A 22,989-nucleotide genomic window follows, 5' to 3' on the forward strand; every position below is an offset into this window, starting at 1 on the left:
CTCGTGCAAATTGGTTGATTTTTATGAGAGGTTTTTATGTCAGTTTTTATAGAATATCTAGATTTAAGAGTGAGCCTGTGTAGTATCCTTTTCCATTTAGGGTGTTGTTCATTTTCAGATGGATAGACGACTGAATCTACTTAATGCTTGCCTTTTCCAGTCATCCACATTATTTAGTTTCGACACTTACTCACAGACCTGTTTAGTAGTCTCATGAATTCGCTGGACACAAACTGCTGAGATGGAAAATTTTTCTCTTTTTGAATTAAATAGTGCTGTTATCTAGGCTTGAAGGACATGAAAGTATGAATGGGAGATCTCAACATTAAAGAATCCTGCTTACTCGAGTGCACTGGACCACCTCAGAGGCTTTGCATCTCCCCCACCTGAAACACACATCCTATTTATTATTATTTCCCCCCTTTCGAAAGTTTCGGTTTCATTATCATAACAGCAGCGGGACAACACAAAAATGAATACAGACATACGTTAATTCCAACCCAGAGAATGTAGAATGAAATGGTAATTCGGCCACTTTGAATGTATGGAAAAATAGTGGAAGTTAGCAAGGATCCTGTCTACAACTGATCACTCATCAAGCCAGTACGCTGCAATCTTAGTTTTCACAAGTTGAGTTTTTCAATGAATCGAATGAATTCAGTGAATTGTAAATTGAATCCTCTAGCAAAACATCACGATTGATTCACCAACCGTGTGAAGACTAAAATGAATGAATAAATAGACGAGGTAATGTTTATAGACATGATGATGGACGAAACCTTAATTTTTACGGCCTTGACGATAGGTCCAGATTCGCGAGCTATTACGAACATAACGACAGATTCGCACTGGACTATATGTAGGATTCTGACGAATCGGACGATGACTGCTTAATACATACCATGTCAGCGGATCATGTCTATACAATTATGGCATCCTGGGAGCTGGTATTTAAAAGCATAACAACATCTTTGTCCATCAATCAACAAACTGCGGAATAAGAGCATGAAGGCCTTGACACATTCAACCCTACATGGAGATTTCGGTCTGCTGTGTACTTACATGTGACTAGTCCTAAGATCATGAACGCTATGGAAAGAGCAAGCGACGCAGAATACAGCCGCTAGTATTTACAAAGTATACCAGCTCCCTTACCCTGCACGCATGGACCACTTTGATTTCCCCAAAGAAGCGTTTCGATAATGAAAATATTATGGTATGCTGGGTCTACCGTGCAAACCGCTGTCATCTCGTACGCATTTCCATCCATCTGACTCAACAGCTCATGCGATCAGTTCTTGTTACAGAAGAGCCAAATTCTCCTCGACTTGGCGCAGGTGGTGAGTCTGCGCCATCTGAAATCAACGGCTATTAAGTAGTACAAGTAGATTCCCTCTACACAGTTATCGAGAGGCTGTCAATCAGAAAGCCTTACCTGGCCAGCCACGGAGAAAAGTTACTGCACAGCTCCATCAGCCTGGAGGATGTTGCCATTGAGTCCAAACCTTAAATGGCTACCAGGCTGCCGGAGAGGAAGACTCATCATGCAGAAGATACACGAAGCCTTTATTAATTAATTACTCTTTCAACTGTATGTATATCTAGGAAGCGTCGTTTCTGCCGGCGGTGTCATCGAATTTGATATCGCTTGACGCGCTAGATCCGCCCTCCCTGCCTTGTCTAAAATATGGAAATGCAGTTATCTCAACACCAAGATCAAGTTAAGACTGTTCACCGATAATGTCAGACAAGTCTGTTGAACGAATTGAGTGGACTTCTTTTCGTGAGTCTTTTTGCCAGCCGTTAAGGACTCACTACAGGACAATATCCTTCAACTGAAACGAGTCCGCTCGCAAGATCCATCGAAAGATTTTGAGAGGTACTATAAATCTGTGCCTTCGCTAGCCGATAGGTCAAAAAATTTCTTAATGGAAGATAAATTGGTAGGGTGCTACGTCGTGGGCTGAGACCCGATGTTTAGAGGTAACTTCTCTATTTTCCGGTTGGCACGGTTCGCGAGCTGCATTAATTAGTACAGCACAGTTAAGCTTTCAAGCAGGTTCTCAAGCCAATTGCATAGCATAGAATCTGGAGAGGAGGTGATCATGAAGCGCATCTCAGGAAATCCTCAGTCTAAGAACCAAGTTTTGGATTTAGATTTGGTCTGCTGGAATTGTCGGCAGATTGGACATATGTTTAAACACTGCTAAAAGCATCCCAAAGCTTTGCTGTGGTTGTGGGCTCCCGAATAGGTGAGGAATCGAAGTGCTCAAAGGACCCCCTACATTTCCAGAGACATGCAAGCACGGACTTCACGGCCAATTTCACCATCTTTTTATATTTCCGGGATAACTTTTCTCTTTTAGTCGTCTTCGACCACTCTGGATGCTCCTTATAACCTCATCTCCTTCTTCATTAGAAAGTAAGATATGAATCGATAAAAGACACGTTACTCAATGCGGTGAAAAACCTGTTGCTAGGTATTTCGGTGAAGCATTGTTGTTGGGTTTCAAATCACCGACGACTTACGAGGAATCAGACCGACCACTACACGATCAGCAGTAGATGTAAGAGTTATCGTCTTGATGTGCGTAACAAAAGAAGCACTGACATCGGCCTCGAAAGGGTCCACCATCTGATGGTCACTTACGTTCGTTTGCGTGTTGCATCCGCCACTTCTCGCCCTAGCTGTCGCTCGACAATGGGAGAGCTATATTGTTGATCGAACGGCAGATCTACTGAGAAGCGCGCTTGAGAATATCGATGAGCATTGGGCCACCATCAAAAATGCTCTTTTCTCGGGTGCTGCACAGGTCGTCGGCCACCTCCCGAAAGGGCATCATAATATCTGGATGACTGCAGAGTCGTGAAATCGGATCGATGAACGGAAGGGATTGAAGGCTCTACTGACCGCAGTGAGTGATGGCGGGGGTGACGTGCTCGAACTACGATACCGAGCGAAATCCCGAGAAGTTCAGTGTAGCGTACGCCGTGCTATTGCGCTGGTCATGGAAGTGGAAGATGTCGCAGGTCGCAATGATTTCAGAGCTCGCAAATAATTCAATGACCCTATCAAGGACGTTAACGGTCGATTTCTCATCCACGATAATGAACAACTGAAGAGGTGGAAAGAAAACTTCACCACAGTCCTTAACCGTATCACATTCGGTGATGTTCCTCCTCTGGTGGATGAAATGGCTAGTCACCGTAATATGCGGATACGAACTGTTCCTCTAAGCAGAGGAAAAATCATTTCGGCCATCAATGCACTCAACCGAAGCAAAGCCGTTGGGCTTGACGGTCTTCCCGCAGAATTATTTATCGTTTCACCTGCAGTTACTGCAGATCTGGACGATGACATCTCCTCAAACACCTCGAATACGTTGATGACATCTGTTTCCTCCCTCACTGGGTGATGGACCTTGACCAAATGGCTTTCGATTTCCAAAGAGAAGCAAGTTGAGTCGGACTGAAGATAAACGCCAACAAAACTAAGGTTCTCAGTCTGATCACCCTCTCTGTATTAATGGGCAGAGTATCGAAAGCGACGATCAATTTGTATATCTAGGAAGGGTGGTTTCTGCCGACGGCAGCACCGAAGTAGATATTGCACGACGCATAAGCAGTGCTAGATTGACTTTCGCTGCACTACCTAAAATCTGGAAATGCGTACAGACTTGGCACTCGTATGCGATGTGATAGGAAAATGGAAATGGCAGTGGATACGCCCCACATTAAGGAGGGGCGACAATTGAATTGCGGCTATGCTACGCAGTGGAATTCACTCTTCCAACATGTCCGACGAGTGGGCACTTGGCGCAGAACAATAGAGGGGTAAATACCATATATTGTTGACTTCACCCACGAAAGTCACACAATGACTGTAGCCCTTTTGGCCTCATGAAATGACTTATTTGATGTCAGGAAGCAAGAATCTTTTGATCATCATGATCACAGTTCCTATCAGTGAAGAATGCAAATGTCCTAGAATCTGGGACAGGGGTTAATATTTTGCGGGCCCACCCCTCATTCTTTTATTTCAATGAAATCTTTATAACATGCTGCAGAAAATTCCGGACCAGGGAGTGAGTTTTATATAAAAATAAAACTAGGTAGCTTTCTCCTACTACAATATATTTTAATAGTTAGTAAATACGTATTACGAGAGCTACTTACTCTTTTCCTCAGTACTTAAGCTAGCTGAGGAAGAGAGTAAGTAGTTCTCGAAATACGTATTTACTAACTATAAAATATATTGTAGTAGGAGAAAGCCACCTAGTTCTATTTTTATTTAGAAGAACTACAAGCATCGGAACGATAACTATGATATTTTAAGATAGTTTTATGTTTTTTGTGGGATGAGCTTGGATTTCTAAAAAAATAAAGTTTGAAATAGAGAAGGGCTCTGTTAGAAGACATTTCGAAAAGTGAGCCTTCAACTGGACTCTGGTGATACTGAAGCACATCCTGAACCGAAGTAACGCACCAATTTTTCTACGGTCTGGGTACGAGGTAACTGTTTTTAATCTAATCTTTATACCAAAGATTTTATTCACAGACACGTGACGGCATATTTTTTACCAGAATAGCTAGTAACTGTCATATATATACTACTTTCCTGAGCAAATAAAAACTATTTCCAGCACTCAAATGTAAGGAGTGTATCTGAAAAATGGGAAAGGTTCGTCGGGGTATGTTTTAAAACCCGGACGCAGAGCTGTTGTTAAAGGAGGAATTACATCCAGCCCCAGATTTTCTCACGAGGCTTGGGGGTAGAAATAAAGTATAATAAAATTTGGCTGAATTTCCACCCCGTTCCACCCTAGATTATGACTAACTTCGTTATGCACCAATTCCCAAAATAAATAAAATTGAGTTAGATGAATATGGAGATCTATACCGCGTAATCGATTAATACAAAGAACTGTGTTGGCATAAGCTAATTGTTATACCAATAAGACTCCATAGATACTCAAAAATAAACTGTTCACCCAGACGCTTCAATGGAAGGAATAATAACAGAGGGGATAATCGAACACTTCCCCCGCTCACTGGGCTTCCGAGCCCGGGGGAATCGCCCTCTTTTTCTCCCTCCCTCGTAAGGTCTGGTTGCAATCATCCGACTAGACCATTCTTGTGCTAGATCGGTAGAGTCGTTACACCCACAAATCAATAAAAAGTGGATCGCTTCTATTATCATTATTACGATTACCTTTTACCTCAACTTGAACTCCAAGTATTCGCTCCTGAACCATCGGTTTTTAGTATTGAACTGTTAGAAGGGAAATTTAAGTGTGTCGCCAGGAAGGCCTTTATAATAACACGTAAGCAGGCACATATAGAACAGCTGTTGTTGAACCAGCAGCAGACTTCTGACTTTTTTCATTGTAATTGCTGATTTTCATCACCAGCGCTCAACTGTAAAGTATCACTTTTTTCTGGGAGAAATTAAATTGGCCCCGAAGTTCTTGAAATGACGTTCTACGCTCTGTAAGATGCTAGAAGGACAATGAGACTACTGACAAGACTCAAAAGTTTCCGTAGTTATCCCGTTTCAAAATAATGAAATGTTAATGATAAAGCTCACTCTGAGGGTTCTTGAATAGCCCGAACCAATAAGCATACCGAAAAAATTCGTCAAATTATTCTAAAAGGTTAATGAGTGGACATTGATGACCTGCATACAGCATTACGCAGTTGTTTGAAGTGTCCTAGAGTTCAGTTCACCGAATTTTAATGGAAGAATTGGTGTGGACAAGAGTGACTGACAAATTCGTGCCTTATCTGCTGTAAAGCGGAAGGAATACAACCTGCAACAAATTCAAACGTGCAATCTTGATTTAATTCTTCTCATATGGGAGGAGTAAGAGAAGAATTGACATCTTCGAGTCAGACAGCTAACCAGGCGTTCTATCTAAAAGTTACGAAAGAATTGCGCAAGATACTTTTCGACAAAATGTATAGTTTGAGCTCCACGTGCCAGAGTTCGTAGAATGCCCTCTTTTAGAAATAGAATGCTTCGAAAATGGGCAACGCAAGTTAAATCAAGAAGGACGCCTGCGGCAGAGACGGGGAAAGAGGATGATTTCCCCCGGGCCACGAAGTTTGTTCAGGGGTAGGAAATATTGACTTTTGTCTTCCAAAATCAACGGATGTATGGCATTTATTTCAATATTGCTCACAACCGGATGATCATCTTTTATCTCCAGCTACACATTTTTTTGTCTGGAAGACAGCTCAGATTTCTTAAAAATACAAGTGGATTAGGGGCTCACTATTGCTGTTTCCACATCCATTTCTTGTAGAAGCAGGCCTAATAGGAGGGCACAGAAAGTTCTTGGGGATCTGGAATATAGAGAATTTAACAATTAATGTTTACCCCGGGCCTGCACGTTGGTTCTTGGTGGTCAATGTCTTGATTACACTATGACTGAATTTTGGATCCTACTGTCTTTATTTGTGCTAACAAGGCCAAGTAAACCTTAGAATTGAACCTACTAAATTCTCTCAGAATATTTGCAATGGCTTTACTCTGATGTGGCCCATCACAGACAAAGGGAATGTTTTACTGACCGTAACAGTGACTCAAGCTTTACTATCGGAACCATATTAGATGAAGATCCTTTATGTTTATTGACCGCTTTATCGCTCTAATCTTCCTTTGTCAGAGTTATCTTTTCTCTCTTATCCTAGATCCAGTCTCACAGAGCCACTGCGCTCTGACTACCCGGGATGAAGGGATAATAGAATGTATGCATCACACAGCAGATACAGATACTCCTAATAAATATAAACTTCATTCTTTACTGAAAGTAACCTTTAAGGGCATCGCCAGTTGCTGCCAAAGTTTTTCGGCAAATTTGACAGAAAGACCATTTGTGGTAATGGTACATGAGAAACTATGTGAGAGTTTAGAAAAGTTTCCCTCATGGTATTCAAACCAATGACTAGGTTTAACCTGCCTTTTCACATAGGTTTGTTGTTGATATCTTTCTTGAAACTTTTTGTCCCCTAATCGGATAATATTGGCTCAATTGACCTGGAGAGGCAATTTTACTTCAGTAAATTTCTCTCAAGCTATCGTCTACTTGAAACAATTAAGAATTTGACTTCTCTTTGTGGTTATACAAACTAGACGCGGTTAGTATGAGAAGACCTCAGCATCTTTGTGAAACGAAACCTCGAAGTTGGACTTTTAACAACAAAGGTAATATGGCCAGGCCCATTAGTCTATTAGTAGTCCCTTGAAACAACCATTCCGAGGTGGACCAACATATCAAATTATTTATTCACGTTTAGACAGGTGGTGTGATTCAATGTTTGGTACCTGATCAGAGTCTCGATCTGACAGCACGTCAAATGACAATTTAGTGTTGACCTCTTTGCAAAGGTTTTATCCTGATTATGTTTCACATCCCAAATCGCCGCAAAGAGCTTTTCGAGTTTGACGTCGCATTATGTTTTCTTCGAATCAAGCGCAATTAATGAAAGAAGGCACAGGTTTTAGGAAGGAATGACATCGACTGGCAAGAATATCAAGTTGGTTCGAAGCATAGATCGAGGGCGCTCTTTTTTCGCCTCTTTCGTGGGCAGTGAAAAAAGACTGTTGACATTGATTAGAGCGTGGTTCTAGTTTTTGTTGTTGAGAGCAAGCATTCATATAAGCAAAGAATGACAGAGAAGTGCAAAGAAATCCGCATTGAAGAGTTCAGGAAGGTGGACGAGGTTCTTCAAATTTTTGCGCCTCACTTTCTAAATTGAGCCTCAACATCATTCAAATTTGGTAGTTTTTTCGATACACATGATTGCCCTAATGCGACACCCACCTGTATTACTATGGAAAATTGTCATAATGTTAACGTGCCGTAACATGAATGTTCTTCTGGCCCTATAGTTGGGCTCCTGAATGCAAAAGTTTGGATGTTGAGACTTGCATGTGTTGTACCTCCGGAAAATTCGGTAAAATACCGCGTGTTTATTCAAGTCGTCTTCATGCCACACCCACTCTGTTGACAATTCCAGCTAGTCAAATCAGACTTAAAAATTCCATCTAAAATATGCGGTCATCGCATGTCTTTTGCCGTTATCGAGCAACAGACGTGTACTGAAGCTACCACGAATTCGTCGGATGAATCCAATAGTTTCATTAGGGGAGACTCTTCATGATGGCTGATTATTTGTAAGCGCGTAGGTTACTCAGCCAGGTTTCCATCTATTAAAGGGTTATACAAAAGAATCCAATTTAAAAGAAAAACTATGTTCTGATCGAATTGGAAATACAACAAAAAAACTATGTTCTGATCGATTGAGAAATACAATTAAAGTGAGAGATACCGAGATTATTGTGGTATAACCACTGGTCCGTTTAACACTATCTACACAATTGAAATGTTTCTATTATTCTGTGGAGAAATGCCCCTGCTTACTTTTATCTGGATTTATGTTAACGACACTATCCCCAACCTTTCTTCTGGTTATCTTAGACATTTGAAAAAAAAACTTTGTTTCTATGATATTATCTGAAATTATAGTCCTTTTGCCCTGGTATCAACTAGATAATGAAAGGACGTTTGATGCAATCTATAAATCTTCAAGATCGCGGCAAAATAGAAAACTTTTCTAGTGTGGAATGACAAATGTGTCAAACTTTGTGATGGAATTAAAAATTACTTCTTGAATAACCACACAACAAAAGGTAGAAACTTCATAATACAAGTGCCAAAAACGAAGCGGACGATTCCAATCGTGAATAATTTTCAAACCAACGTGATACTAGCGTGAAGCAGGAATTGAAAACGAACAATTTTTATGTAAGCGATAGATATTTATATATTGAAATAAAAATAAGACCAATTTGGACATAGACCGTGAAGTGTGTTAGACCACTTCAATTCTAGATTGCAACGGTGAACTACGAGGTAATGTGCTCGGTACTGCACTTGTCCGCCATTATTATCTGGTTTCGAATCAGGTCCTCACATTCATGACTAACTCAACTGATGCCCGGCATATAGTCCACGATGAACATGCCTCTATCATTAGCGAGATTTGAACCGTGGGCGTCCATTGCCAGAGCCTAGTATTCTAAGTTCTAAGCCATATGAACATTATATTTATATTAAAATGTCAGCAAAAAGCACTAAAAACTGTAATTTTCAATTAAATCAAATCATTGTCACTAAAAATACAAAAAACTACATCAAAAAAAAATCCATGCCAAACTCAATTCACCTTAGTATTTCTAACGTTAAAAACCATTTACCTCTGAGAATTTTAATGTCCAATAAATCCTTGTGACGTGCCCTTTTCACTAATTCACGTGATAACAAGGAAGGTTAGAAAAAATTATATAAATTATGTTAAATTTAATGACTTTTATGAACCGATAGAGGAAAGTAAATGATGCTAAGATATTTATAGATTCCCATCACCTTTTACTAAACAAAATTATATAATTTCCACTTACTTGTTGTAAAGTTTCGACTAGTGTAAGCCACAGATTCTTTGCCATCGTAAACTGTGTAAGCTTGGACCTGATATGTAGCTCCTGGCGTTAATTCACGCACATGATATTGTAATGAGTTATCCTCGATAGTGATTGTCCTGTTTGTTTCATAGGCATCTGAGAGTCCAAGAATTTTTATTTTGAAGGATGTATAATTTCCTTGAGTCGGTGAGCTCCATCCTATCACAGCTGTTTTGCCGCTACGTACTGCTACGGAGAGGTTTGATGGAGGATCAGGAGCTGGAAGTAGTGCAAAAAAAAAAAAGAATTTAGTTACAAATATACATAATATTTGTTAAAATAATTGCAATGGATTAGAAGGCTTTTTTTGACATGCACAATAAAGTCAGTGAACGTATAAAGACAATTGTCCTGACATTTTGAGTAGAGGACACGAACAGTTGGAACGGCCGGGTTTGTATCAAAGTTTTCAATTATTTCGTCTATAAAAAAATTGAGCTAGTGGAAAATTATGGGAAAACCCCTATTTCGACTTGGTTTTTTGGATAATGATTTTGATCGAACACTTGTTAACTTCAGCCTTTGTCAGTACCAGTGCGGGAATCTGTTTCAAATGTATGGTTGCCCACAGTCTAGTTTTGACCACAGATGTTTGCTTTTAGCTCTTACTTGTACCGCTTTAGTAGGTTTACCTATTGTACAGTATTAAGTATAATACAATAGTAAGATAGGCAGGCAATAGACCGGTGAAAAATATAGTGTAGAAGATTTACCAGGATTACGCCAATCTTAGTTTAGAAGACAGGATACGCAAGGAGTAGACGGAAATTTTTAGATCACTTCACATATCCCAATAGGGCACTCTCTTCTCAGAAGAAAAGAGTCGATCAACCATAAACAACTCGGACGACATACTAGATAACTAAACGTTGAAGGTGACCCTTTGGAAATCTGCAATAAAAAGTCTTCCAGAAGGAGAGAGGAGCGAAGCGCAATAATGAATTGACTTTTAGCTAATGGTCCGTTTGGTTTGTAAAGTGCCCAGGCTTTCATCAACCTGAAGTATATATATGCTGTAGAAATTTCCCCACGTGCCTTCATTTAGAAGAACTTTGGCTGTTTCTTTTCGGGCTGATGAAACTGGTAAGTAAGACAACGTTCAAAGGTCCGTTTATGCCGGGATGCCCTAGAGGCTAGTGAGTTGCTTTCTCTTGGAGCTCTGTGAATTTTCTACTAGGAAATATTCTACAAGTGTGACTTTTAACATGAGGTTGTCGGTATAACAGCAGATCCAACCTAGACAAAACAAAGGAGTTTTGACTAATAACAGAGTGACGCCTGTGTATCTGTTTAAGTTGGGGGAGAAGCATAGCCTCTGAGAACACATACCGTGGTGGCCCATTGTACTCGACTCCCATGCCTATGGGAATATTCCGGATTCGTTTCATTGTTGTAGGATTTCCGTTAGTGGATGTGATGCAGTCCGTTACAACTGGAGTCCATCAGCACCAAATGTCTGATGCACCACATAATCGAAGAGAATGATCCGTGAATTCCGCTTCCCCATTAATATACACGAGGGCCACGTACTATTTTGCACAATTCCTATTCTGAACATATGTCCAGTTAGTGAATTGTGGCCAGAATGCCCACAATACCTTCGCAAGTCTTCCTGCTTTTCAACAAGATAAACTATGCAATGCGTGCTAGGTTCCGACAGGAAAAGTTTGGTGTGTTTAGCAGCATTTAAACTCTTCCACTTGTCATTTTGGGAAGTTTTTGAAGACAGCCTTAACTAATGCTCGGCTGTTTTCGATCCCGGCATGAGAGAGATTGAACTCTCTAGTGCTAAGACATCTAATATTTCATTTCCCTTTATACCCACAGTGACCAGGTACACAAAGTATTTTCGCTGTATTGAATCTAGAAATAGAGTTCCATTGGTTTCTACATTCGTGGACGATTTTCCAACTGATCAAAGGGCTACTCAACGCTCTCGCTGCAGATTGCAATGCGCCTGCCCTTCAACCGCATGCCAATCACCTAGGTTGTGACGTTTCATATGTAATTGATGTAACCCATAAATTGAGACTACTTTGATATTTAATGTTCTTCAAGAAAGTAAAATGTTACGAGGCTTATTTATGCTAAACAGGAACTGAACCTGGGAAACGCCTGCTGATTCAAAATTAATAGCTCCACTACCAACTCCTATCTCCACCTATACCTGGTGATCGCTGGGATCGCTTTCTTAATGAAAAACTGTGGATGGAGAAGGATCAAAACGAGTCTACCCCGCCTAAAATCAGGATCAATTGTACCACCTGGTCCTCCAGGTTAGCGATGGGATAGAGTTGACAACTTTAGACGGAAAACTACATATTACAGCCTCGGGCTGGGTGGATTTCATAACGACGGACACGACGAAAAAAATGGACGAACGGGCGAACGATTGGCGCATTTCCTCATGGAGCGTGCGTTTACTGTGCAGAACAGGAACTGCTAAGTAGCTAGCTAAAACTTTGCCCCTATATAAGACCGATGCCCCAGCATTAAACAAGTCGGAATACCGGAAGCTCGTGCTTCGGGTATAAAGGTTTTGTGTTCATCTTATCTAAGAAATTTCAACGCACATTTTTCTCCCCGTATACAGCTACAAAACTACGAGACATACGTACATATTACAGCCGTAGATGTTACGCTCACCCTTAACCAGCAAACTACCTATTTTCGAATACTGTACACATATAGGCACGTATATAAATTGATCGTAGCCATATTTCCGATTTACTTCTTATATTTATCTGAAATAAGCTCTACCCCCAAAGTTCATTAGCACGCATATACTATATACCTACATATACACATGTCTCGTTGGAATAATTGATATTCATATACAAATGATTAAAGAACTAAAACAAAATAATTCTTTTCCACCCAATTCATACGAACTTACTTCGTTGTGGTATTGACGAATTGATATGTGATGATGACATCATCAGGTTGTAGAGTGCACGAAATTCACAAAAAATTGTAAAGTTTGACCTCCTATAACTTTGTTAATAATAGTTGGATTTTCCTCAAACTTGACCAAATTATGCATTATATTCTTCATTATACTCATGCCAAATTTTGTACTTCTGGGACGAACATAAGGGGGGTGCCGGGTAAATTTCTAAAATATGGAAATATACTATTATTAACTTTATTTGTGCAGATATCGGAACCGGATATATTTTGAGGCCTAGATTTCATAGAGATGCACTATTGAGATTTTTTTCAGATTTTTCGGTTGGATAGGTTCTGAGAACGAGACCTGTTACACTTTTTGGGGGTCATATTTTGAGCCCTCACTCCCCTATGTTTCACCCAATATCTAATATTGAACCAGTTTCAAAAAGTACTAATTGAGACCTTTCATTTGATACCCCACATGGCCACATTTTATGAAAAAAAAATTTGCACCCTCCTTTCACATGTATGGGGAGCCCCCCTTAAACTTAACACAAAATGGCGGCAGTTGCTGCATGTAAAGGGAACAGCAGATCACATACTTCCACCAATTTTCGTGACAATCGGTTCTGCCGTTTCCGAATAAATCGGCTGTGACAGACAGACAGACAGACAGACAGACAGACAGACAGACGGACAGACAGACAGACAGACAGACAGACAGACAGACAGACAGACAGACAGACAGACAGACAGACAGACAGACAGACAGACAGACAGACAGACGGACAGACAGACATCGAATCGATTCTAATAAGGTTTTGTTTCACACAAAACCTTAAAAAGGCGCCTTGGACAGAGACTAGTTTTCTGGAGAAGAGCCACTACAGCATATATTATAGCGGTCATCCAGTAAACCATGTGCCACGAATAGGATTCCTAGCTTGCCAAAAACCGGAACTTATGGATATCGAGTTCAAAAACATAAGTGAATAGCTATTCACTCTGCGCTTGCGAGGCAAATTCCGAAACATAAGCCTGATTTACGTTCACGTCCCTACTTAGGATATTGCAGAATCAGATAAGGTTATCTTTTACGTGGAAAAACTCTGGAAGCCTCACCTAGGTATGATATCAAAATCAGTCGAATAAGGACGGCGATACGATATGTCGGTCCTATAGCCTATAGCACAAAATTACAGTTGACAACAGACCTTAGCCCCGATAAAGAAGAAGGGTTTGAAGTAACCTACTTGGTACTATCCTCAGCGAAACAAAAATATTTGGAGTTACTTCGCTATGTTAAATCCTACCTGATCCCTTCTGGTGACAGGTCCCGCGACAGGCTAACCAAGAAAATGTATTCAATGTCGTTGAAAACAAAAATGATCTTGCTAAATTTAAAATCTCGAAGAAATGTTGAAATGTGTTCACTGGAAACACGGACGAAGTCGTAAGAACCCTTCGGAAAAAGTGCATGGATATTTGCGCTCTACAAAAAACTCGATGGTGTGATGTCAAAAGCTGCGACTTCAGTCATTAAAGAAGTCGAGCAATTGGACGACTATTATATCAGCTGATTGCACGATTCACGTCTTTACCGCATAAGCACCACAGACAGGTCAACCTGATGCCGAGAAAGATGCCTTTTGGCAACTTCCCAACACAAAGGCCTGTAACGTGTCTGCTCATGACTTTATCGTAATTGCGAGCAATTTTAATTGTCATGTGGGTAAAAAGGTAGACGGTAACATATTTCATGGGGAAAAGAATTTGTAGCACGCAGTGAGGGTGGCAAACATATTGTCAATTACTACTACTTATTAAAACATGGCTAATCAGACGATTGTTCCACTTTCTAAATTTTATAGTGGGAACAATAAAATATAAATCTTCATAAGATGTCAACATTTTATCACCGTCACCAACTGTAAAGCCGTTCGTATGATGGCATCGCACTTCAACATCGGCTATTGATGGAGGAACGCATTGGTGGCGATTTCATGAGAAAAAAGAATGTCAAAGAATCATGGAATTACGTTAAAAACACGGCATTTATAAGAATGCCAATCGGGAAGCTTAGAAAGCGATCGCTACTACACGATCGGCCCATTACAAAAATAAACTCGACCCTCGTTACGACGAGAGAGATTTGTATCGACTTATCAAAAGCCGATACCATGAACAACCTATTCAAAAATGGACTGATCCCCTCATGCAACACGGTCTCAGACTGAATCTAAATAAAACAGAATTTTTGCCGACCGACCCCAACGAAGCAGGCACCATCACTGCTAGTGGCAGTGACCTGTTCAGAACTGAGGGATTTAAATATCCTGGATCAATGCTGCAGCCAATGGTGAAATGCGTTATGACATTCTTCCCCACATCAGGGCAACTTGGATAAAGTTGCATTCCGCAACGTTCTTTGTGATCGTTGTATCAACGAACGTCTTAAATCGAAAATTTACTGCAGTGTCGTCCGCCCTGTCGTCCTCTAGGACTCTAAGTGTTGGGCGAATCTAAAAGAAAATGAATGGCGGGTCGCGGTAATGGAGACGAAGATGTTGCATTGGACTATTGTTGTAACACACCATGATCATTCGAAGTGAAGATATCCGCGATCGATATTAGTTCGAGAATTCACTTGCTAAGATTGATCTGAACATCGAAATCCATGGGAAGCGACCAAAGACCTGTCGAAGTAACGTTGGCTTGGTACGCTGGATGGTAATTTGAGAGCTTCACGACTCCATTCAGATCAGGCCTTTAACCGAGAAAACACTCCGCTTCTCAAAGTGACAAAGGCGGAAGAAGAAGAAAGGAAGCATAGAATAGGATCCCCACCTACATCCATAACAAAGTCGTTCGTAACTCCTATAAGGAGCAAATGGATGCTGCAATAATAATAATAATCGTTGGCGCGACAATCCAATTGGATCAGGACCTTGAAGTGTGTTAGAGCACTTCATTCAAGACAGAAATGGTATACTATAGTATTACAGTACCCTATAGGAGGCAATGTGGCCAGCATTGTGCTCGCCCGAGATTATTACTCTGATTTGACTCAGGTACTTATTCACAGCTGAGCCGACCGGTATCCGACCTCAAATTACGATACAAATTCCACTACAATAACCGCAGCTAATACAGGTTATGGAGATGGAGCATAGATAAATAAGACGACGGACAAATGCTACCATTACCAACCATGGAGGAGAGGATTCGATATCCCGACGAAGCGAATACGGGTAATCCTGACCAAAGTGTGAGCTCAGATAAAAGTAGCAGAATCACTCTCGAGACTTTTCATCATTAAAAACGAGTTAACACAAAGGGATGTTCTATTGTGCACAAGAGATCCGTGACACTGATGTAAATGCCTGATGAAACTATCCTCTTCAAGTCCATCATTCAGATGCTGGTCAATCCTAAGGATATGGACATAATGCGAATAGTACTGGTCAACTGAGAACAATAAAGATAGGAGAATACTACTTTGAAGCTGCTAATAATTTCCCCTATTTAGGGTCGAAAATCACAATCGTAGCCTATATAATGATGAAATTTATGAGCAATGCCACCACCGTCTTACTCCGCATGGGTGAGGATGGTTTAATCGGAAAGTCTATAATTGCAATATCTATGATAGGAAAAGAAAACGTGGTAGACCCTCTCTCAGATAGAGTGATGGCGTAAGCTGGGACAATAGACGATTTTTGGCGATATTGAATTGGTGGAGCTGGGGATGTTTGATGTTCACTAAGGCAAGCCCATATAAGATATTGTTGCGCCGTTGATAATGATGAGAAACAGAAGATTCAAATGTTCCAAATCCTTGTTTAGTAGTATACCACATAGCTTCATAAGTACCTGGAGTTTTAATCAAAATATGATTTTTTTGGAAAAACAAGATTCCTTGACGCTGATTCTACAGGGATATGACCTTTTAGTTTTGGTACGACTTTATATAAACATACATATTTTACAGAACGAGTATGTTGAAACTTTAGTAATTCATTTTAAAATAAACGTAGAAATCATAGCTTAAATAATTTTATTGATATAAAGGAAAGGTATAATTGGCGAGACTTTCTCAGTAGAAAAATTTCACAACTTCAATAATCAGTTTAGCTTATTTGGAATTTTTGTGTTAACTCATTTTTTAACTTTCAATTATTTTTTTTACATTTTATTTTAAAGCCTACTGCGCCACGGAGAACACCGGTGGTGGCATCTATCATTCGAATTAACATTCGAAATAAATTTCGAATGCTGTTAACCTTGCTGCGCCACATCACTCCGCCCCAGGTGAAACCTAGGGGTTCCAGCGACTGAACCCGGAAGTGCGTTCTCCATTATTCTTGCGAAGCGAACGCGACGTTGATTTGGGGCGTACACGGGCTTTAACCTGGATAAGGAAACAGCCTTTTTATGTCCCCGATCTAGAGCTGGAAGAAATGCTCTTCTCGCTCGTATACTAGCTCCGCGGGGCTGGCAGCAAATTCCTCTCGGCGGGTTGTTTGGAGGCCAAGTAGGACGAGAGGCAAGACCTGAGTCTAGGACGGATGCCGAACGAGCCATAATGGCGGCTTTCAGCGTCCGGTGCCAACCCTGTAGCATCCCATTGGATTGCGGCTGATATGTAGTCCGCTGGCGTTTGAATCCCAGGAGTTTGCCTAACTCCGAGAAAATAGTGGACTCAAATTGCATTCCCTGGTCAGTGATGATCATTGCAGGGACACCAAAGCGCGGGATCCACTCTCGACAGAGGGCTTCGGCACAAGATTGCGCCGTAATGTCCTTCAGAGGTATTGCCTCAGGCCACTGCGTAAACCTGTTGATGATTGTGAGGCAATACCTGAAACCGTGCGAGTCTCGCACGGGTTACAATGTCAAGGTGTAAGGTATGGAACCATTTGGTAGTGCGGGGAAATGAGCCCACTTCTTTTCTTACATGCCACTTCCTTGCGAAAGGTGGACGGGGCCCCTTTTCTGAGTATTCGCAGTAGAGAGAGAGGTTCGAGCTGAAGATGGGCAACTCCCGAAATTTGTATTTGGGGTTGGATTTGAGGCTCTGAAATACTGCGTCGTCTTGCTGTGCCTTGGCGATAGCCGAGAAGTCGAGTGAGGCGGGGATGTTAATCTCGGAGACATGTGACAAAGCGCCAGCAACTATATTGTCCTTGCCGGGCACGTGCTGTATGTCGGACGTGAACTGGCTTATAAAACTCAGGTGTCAAAGCTGACGAGGGGACGCTTTATCAGGCTTTTGTTTCAAAGCATACGTAAGAGGCTTATGGTCCGTGAACACTGTGAACGGCCTGTCTTCTAGGGAGAAACGGAAATACTTACTGCTCAAGTATGCGCTGCGTTCTGGGTGGCCGTCGCCAGGATCCCCCGCGGACCTAGTTTTTTGAGGTTTGATATCTTTCAAATAATGCTCTCAGGAATTCGCCCAAAATAGACATTGGTATCAAGGCAAAAGACATCTTTGCCTGCCTTTACGGGATTGTAATTATTCAATTGGCTTGGTGGATAGCAGGGGATTGACAATTCATCCAGTATTTGAAATCAATACAAAAGCTCCATTCTGTAGGTAGACATTTTCAATTATGGGCTTATTTTGAGCAAGTACTTTACTTAATGCAGGCAACATTTTTTTGTAGAAAAGTGATTTCGAGTTTTTTCGCATATCTTTATGGTTTTAGTCCACTCCTCTCGGATTTTTTCGGGCAATCATTTCATTAATTATCTCAAACGGTTAGCGGCTTCTATGCTTTCCGGGCACATTTGAAATCCGCAAACAAACGAAAAATTGTTGTTCTAGGAAGTAATTTGAACCGTCCTTTCGGCACAATATTAACCACACAACACCCCATTCATCTCGACGTGTAGAGTGTATATCCTGCAGAAAATCTAATTTTATCCAGAGAATTATCATCCGCTCCAGTAAGGCGTCAAGTTGAATTGTTATGCCTACAATTTAAAGCATCTGCTACCAAATTCCCAGTGTAAGATTGTAATTTCGATAAGAAATAATAAACACATGTTGCCTACTGTTACCATTGTGATAACGAGGATTCTGAATGTACGTGAAATATGCTCCTTATCAGAATTTCTGGTCGAGATACATGGAAGAGACCAAAAGGTGCCGTGACGAGTTGTAGAAACGAAAATTACATTAACTGCCAATTGTGTGTTGCTTATTATGAACAAAATTATCTCAAAAGTTCGATATGAAGGAAAATATGTGAGAAGATCCTAATTTTGAGGAAAATTTAATTATTCCTCCTTTTTGAGCCCGAAAACTTTTAAAGATGTTGGACCGGTCCCAATATTTGAAGTTGAAATTCAAGCTCAAGTAGATTGCTCACAATAACAGCTTTTCGTCCCTCCTCCTTGAGTATATGTATTGTAGCCAAGACTTGCATATACCCGTATATATGTATATGGGTAGAACAAAATAGACATCGTTTCCAGGGTAGCACTTCCGACAAGAATTCGCCTAGAGACTATTTTTCTCATCCTATTTTCTATTACCTTCAGGGAAAAAAGATTTTTATATGGTGACTATCTTACCTGTTGTTATCGTAACAGTCCACGTCAACCAATCTTGATGTGTTGCATTTGTATAGTATAGCCAAAAGTTGTATGTTGTTCCAGGAAGGCCATTTGAAAATTGGATTTCATCCCCGACATCTCGTGATGCTAATGTTTTGTTGGGCGGAGGATCTCCATATGGTGGACTGTAGTCTAATCGATAATAGGAATCTTCTTGTCCAAGATTCCCGGGAATTTCTATAACTAAATCAGCGCTGAAAGCAATCTGAAAATACGAAAATAGAAAAGATTTTTTTAGTATTGGAAATTTGTGTACGATTTGAATGAAGATTAATGCTATAAGAGAAAAATGCAGCCAATTGGAAAAATAGAGTAAAGGCTGTCAATGGGCAGAGAATGTCAAAAACGATTGGAAGAATCAGGACTTTTACAGACCGATGGCATTTGAAGAATATTTTTTCGGGATATTATTTTAATGGATGTCAAGGCTGACTTTTTTTTTTTGAAGACTGACCATAAGGGACACATGAGTTACGAATTATAGTAACAATCGGACAGGCTCATTTACTAAAAGGAAAAGGTTCTAGATTTTTGTTTGTAGCCAAGATGCACATCAATATTTTGTATAATACTAATGGAAGCCGAAAGTATGAAACTACGATTACCCAGTACCTGCCCCATAAACGGCTGAAAAAATAAAACCGATCTAAACACGGAAGATCTTAAACATCAAGCAGAGCACGTTCATATAGATACAGAGAATTTTTCAACATAATCTGTACTTTGTACCCCTGAGCGTTCATAAATATAAATATTATAAATACATGGGTATCCCAGTATCTCCGTTTTTTTAAGTATGTGCATAACGCTCTTACAATCACTTAACTCTAATGGAATGTCTTAATAGAAAATGTAAATAAAATAGCTTACAGCATATTATTACGAGCAAATTTACAAAGAGCCAGATACAACCACAAGATACATGACGTTCATAACATTTTGTCACGAATTCATCTAACTTTTCATTAGAGGATATTTTGCAGATGATGACAGAGCAGATTATCCTTTTTAATGGTACAGACAACGATGCCGATGACGATAATTCCTTGAAATGCAAACCATTTGAGTTTATGGTAATTTCGTATCAAGAGGAATGTTGGCAAAGCATAAATATTATGTTTGCTGAAATGCTTTCTGAGCATTTTAATGGCAACTAAGGGAGTTTTCCATAAGAGGAAGTTGTAATGGAAAGGATTGTAATTGTTTTCGCATCAGATCTTTGTTGAGCATGGAATTGATAAATATTGATTTGGGTTCAGGGACTGGCTTTTGAGATTTATTGAATAGTCTGGATTGAGACGGGTTACTAGTTAGTCACTGTGGCACTAAATTTAGGCAATTGTGTACACATTTATCTTTTTAAGGTTTTGTTTGCAAAACAAAACCTTATTAAAATCGATTCAATGTCTGTCTGTTTGTCTTTTTTTTCAGGAAGTGGAAATCTTCAAAAGACACTGGATACACCAGCGTGTGGGATTTTTACCCACTAAAGCCACCCCCGACTCCCTCCCTGCCCCGCGGAACCACCATAAGGTATTACATCACGGAGTGGAGTCAGCTCACTCTAGCTTAATTCCATTTCTTCTGAACGTGGCGCATGTGACCGCGCTTTTCTCTTTTCCTCTGCCTTTCGCAGTTTATCTTGAATGAGTTGACCGCATCCCAATCCTCTTGATGTGCTAGCATTTTCGGCAGCAGATTTTCTGGTACCAGCACCTCTCCTAGAGTCTCCTCTAGATTCTCCTACTAGATAGAAGAATACATGCTCTGGGTCCTCTGGGACTCCATCACAATTTGGGCAGTCGGGTGAGGTCTCCAGTTTAAACCTGTGAAGATATTGGAGATATCCTCCATGTCCCGTGAGAAACTGGGTGAGATTATAGTTAATCTCACCGTGTCGTCTCTCTAACCACTCCTTGATTGCAGGAATGAGCCTGTGAGTCCACCGACCCTTTCCCGAGCGTTCCCACCGCTCTTGCCATCTATTTATGGATCTCTCCCTCTCAGCGTTCTTCGCCTGCAATAAGGGAGAGATTGACTTCGCATGGTATATATTCGCCATCTCATCTGCCAAGATGTCAATCGGCGTCATTCCAGAGATGACGAATGCTGCATCATCTCAGACAGTCTTGAAGGCATAGCATACCCTCACAGCTGTCCTCCTGTAGACTGCATTCAGTTTGCTAGTATTAACTGACATTCGCAACGCCTCGCTCCAAACTGGGGTCGCATAGAGCATGATTGAGGTCACCATCCTGGCTATAGGCAACCTAGAGGTATGCCGTGGCGCTCCCACGTTCGGCACCATCCTCGCCAGGGCCATACTATCAGTGGATGATTTATCACAAACATACTGTATGTGTTGCTTATAGCTGAGCTTCCTGTCTATCACCACCCCCAAGTATTTGATGGCTTGGAAGTGATGATATGATTCCCGATTCTAACACAGGCGTAATTTCTCTTCCGGCGCTTCGTGATGAGGACCGCTGGCCGAATTGAATGCATTTTTCATGTCCAGGGTTACTACCACGCAATATTTGTTGGTGCTACCCTTTCCGTGGATTGCATCTTCGGCCAAGCCAGTAACCAATTTGATGACATCAATGATTGATCTGGCTTTTCGGAACCCATACTGCCGATTTGAAAGGCCGCCTTGGCTCTCAACAACCGGAAGTAATCTATTATAGATTATCCGCTCTAAAATGTTCCCCACCGTGTCCAAAAGACATATGGGTCGGTATGACGATGGTTCACCTGGAGGTTTACCAGGCTTAGGCAGAAGAACCAACTTCTGTTGCTTCCATGCTGCTGGAAATATTCCCTCGGACATGCACGCTTCGAACAACTCGGCGAACATGTCCGGCCTGGATTTCACGGCAAGCTTAAGGGCCTTATTCGGTACTGCCTTCAGGCCCGGCGCTTTATTGTCTCCTATTCTACCGCAGATTTCCAGCAGTGACTCTGGTGACTGGCAAGATTATCGTCGCATTCAGAGGTGGTTGGAATGTGTCTGTCTGTCTGCCGCAGCCACTTTTCTCAGAAACAGCTATACCGATTGGCACCAAACTTGGTGAGAAGGTCGGACCTGTAGACCCCCAGACATGCAGTGAGTGATTTCCTTCGACGTTGACATTTAGGGGGGGTTCACATACATGTAAAAGGGGGGTGTAAACATTTTTTCCACCAAATATAGTCATGTGGGATATCAAATGAAACGTCTTAATTAGTACTTTTCGAAGCCGCCTTAGTTTTGAGATTTGTTAAAAAGGCGGGGAGTGGGAGGGGTGGAAAGTGATGATTTCTTTAACGGACCCATTCTCAGAAACTACCCAACCGAAAAATCTGAAAAAAATCGTGAAGCTGCCTCTATATGGTGCCCAGGCCTCAAAATACTCTCCATATCGATATCTGTTTAAATTAAGTTAATAATAGTATATTACCGTATTTTAGGGAAAATTGAGTAAAACCCCCCTCAAGTTTATCTCAGAGTTATAAAAGTTGGTTGTATTAAAAAATAGAATATGGAGCATATTATCTCCAAGTTTGATCAAAATCATACTATTAATAACAAAGTTACACTAGCTCAAAGTTGTCTTTACCGTGCAAATTTACAACCCGAAGTACTAAATCTGACATGCTAAATGCACATTCTTAACGGGCTACGTACAAATGGGATAGTTCTACACTCAAATATATACACACACGAAGCAAACAAAACCTTTCATACCTGAAGCGCCCAGCTTCCGGTTTCCCGACTTGTTTTAGAATAAATCTAAACGCAAGAATTCTGAATTCCAAATACTTGACTAACATTTAAGGACCTTTCAAAATTGTTGCAATGATAATGTCTTGAAGCTGGCAGTGAAGACTAACCCTTGTGGTCAACACTCTCGAGGTGTGCCCAGTGGAATAAGTAAAAATTGATTTTGGTTTCCAAATCCAACACG

The 22,989-nt window shown here is 40.8% G+C and overlaps 1 protein-coding gene across 4 annotated transcripts in view; it reads right to left on the minus strand.

The window, feature by feature from the left end:
- The window catches only part of LOC119656653 (tyrosine-protein phosphatase 10D), a 177,364-nt gene that overhangs the window by 15,910 nt on the left and 138,465 nt on the right, over positions 1–22,989 (minus strand). For 2 of the 4 annotated variants that reach the window (XM_038063120.1, XM_038063118.1), the window contains exons 2-4: positions 19,001–19,247; positions 9,467–9,745; positions 9,263–9,310 (exon numbers count right to left, since the gene is read on the minus strand). In XM_038063120.1, the coding sequence (XP_037919048.1) occupies positions 9,263–9,310; positions 9,467–9,745; positions 19,001–19,247 (574 nt within the window). The remainder of the gene's footprint in view (positions 1–9,262; positions 9,311–9,466; positions 9,746–19,000; positions 19,248–22,989) is intronic. The other 2 variants (XM_038063121.1, XM_038063119.1) reach the window with 1 other exon arrangement.

The sequence above is a fragment of the Hermetia illucens genome, chromosome 5 (genome assembly GCF_905115235.1).
Source record: "Hermetia illucens chromosome 5, iHerIll2.2.curated.20191125, whole genome shotgun sequence".
NCBI lineage: Eukaryota > Metazoa > Arthropoda > Insecta > Diptera > Stratiomyidae > Hermetia > Hermetia illucens.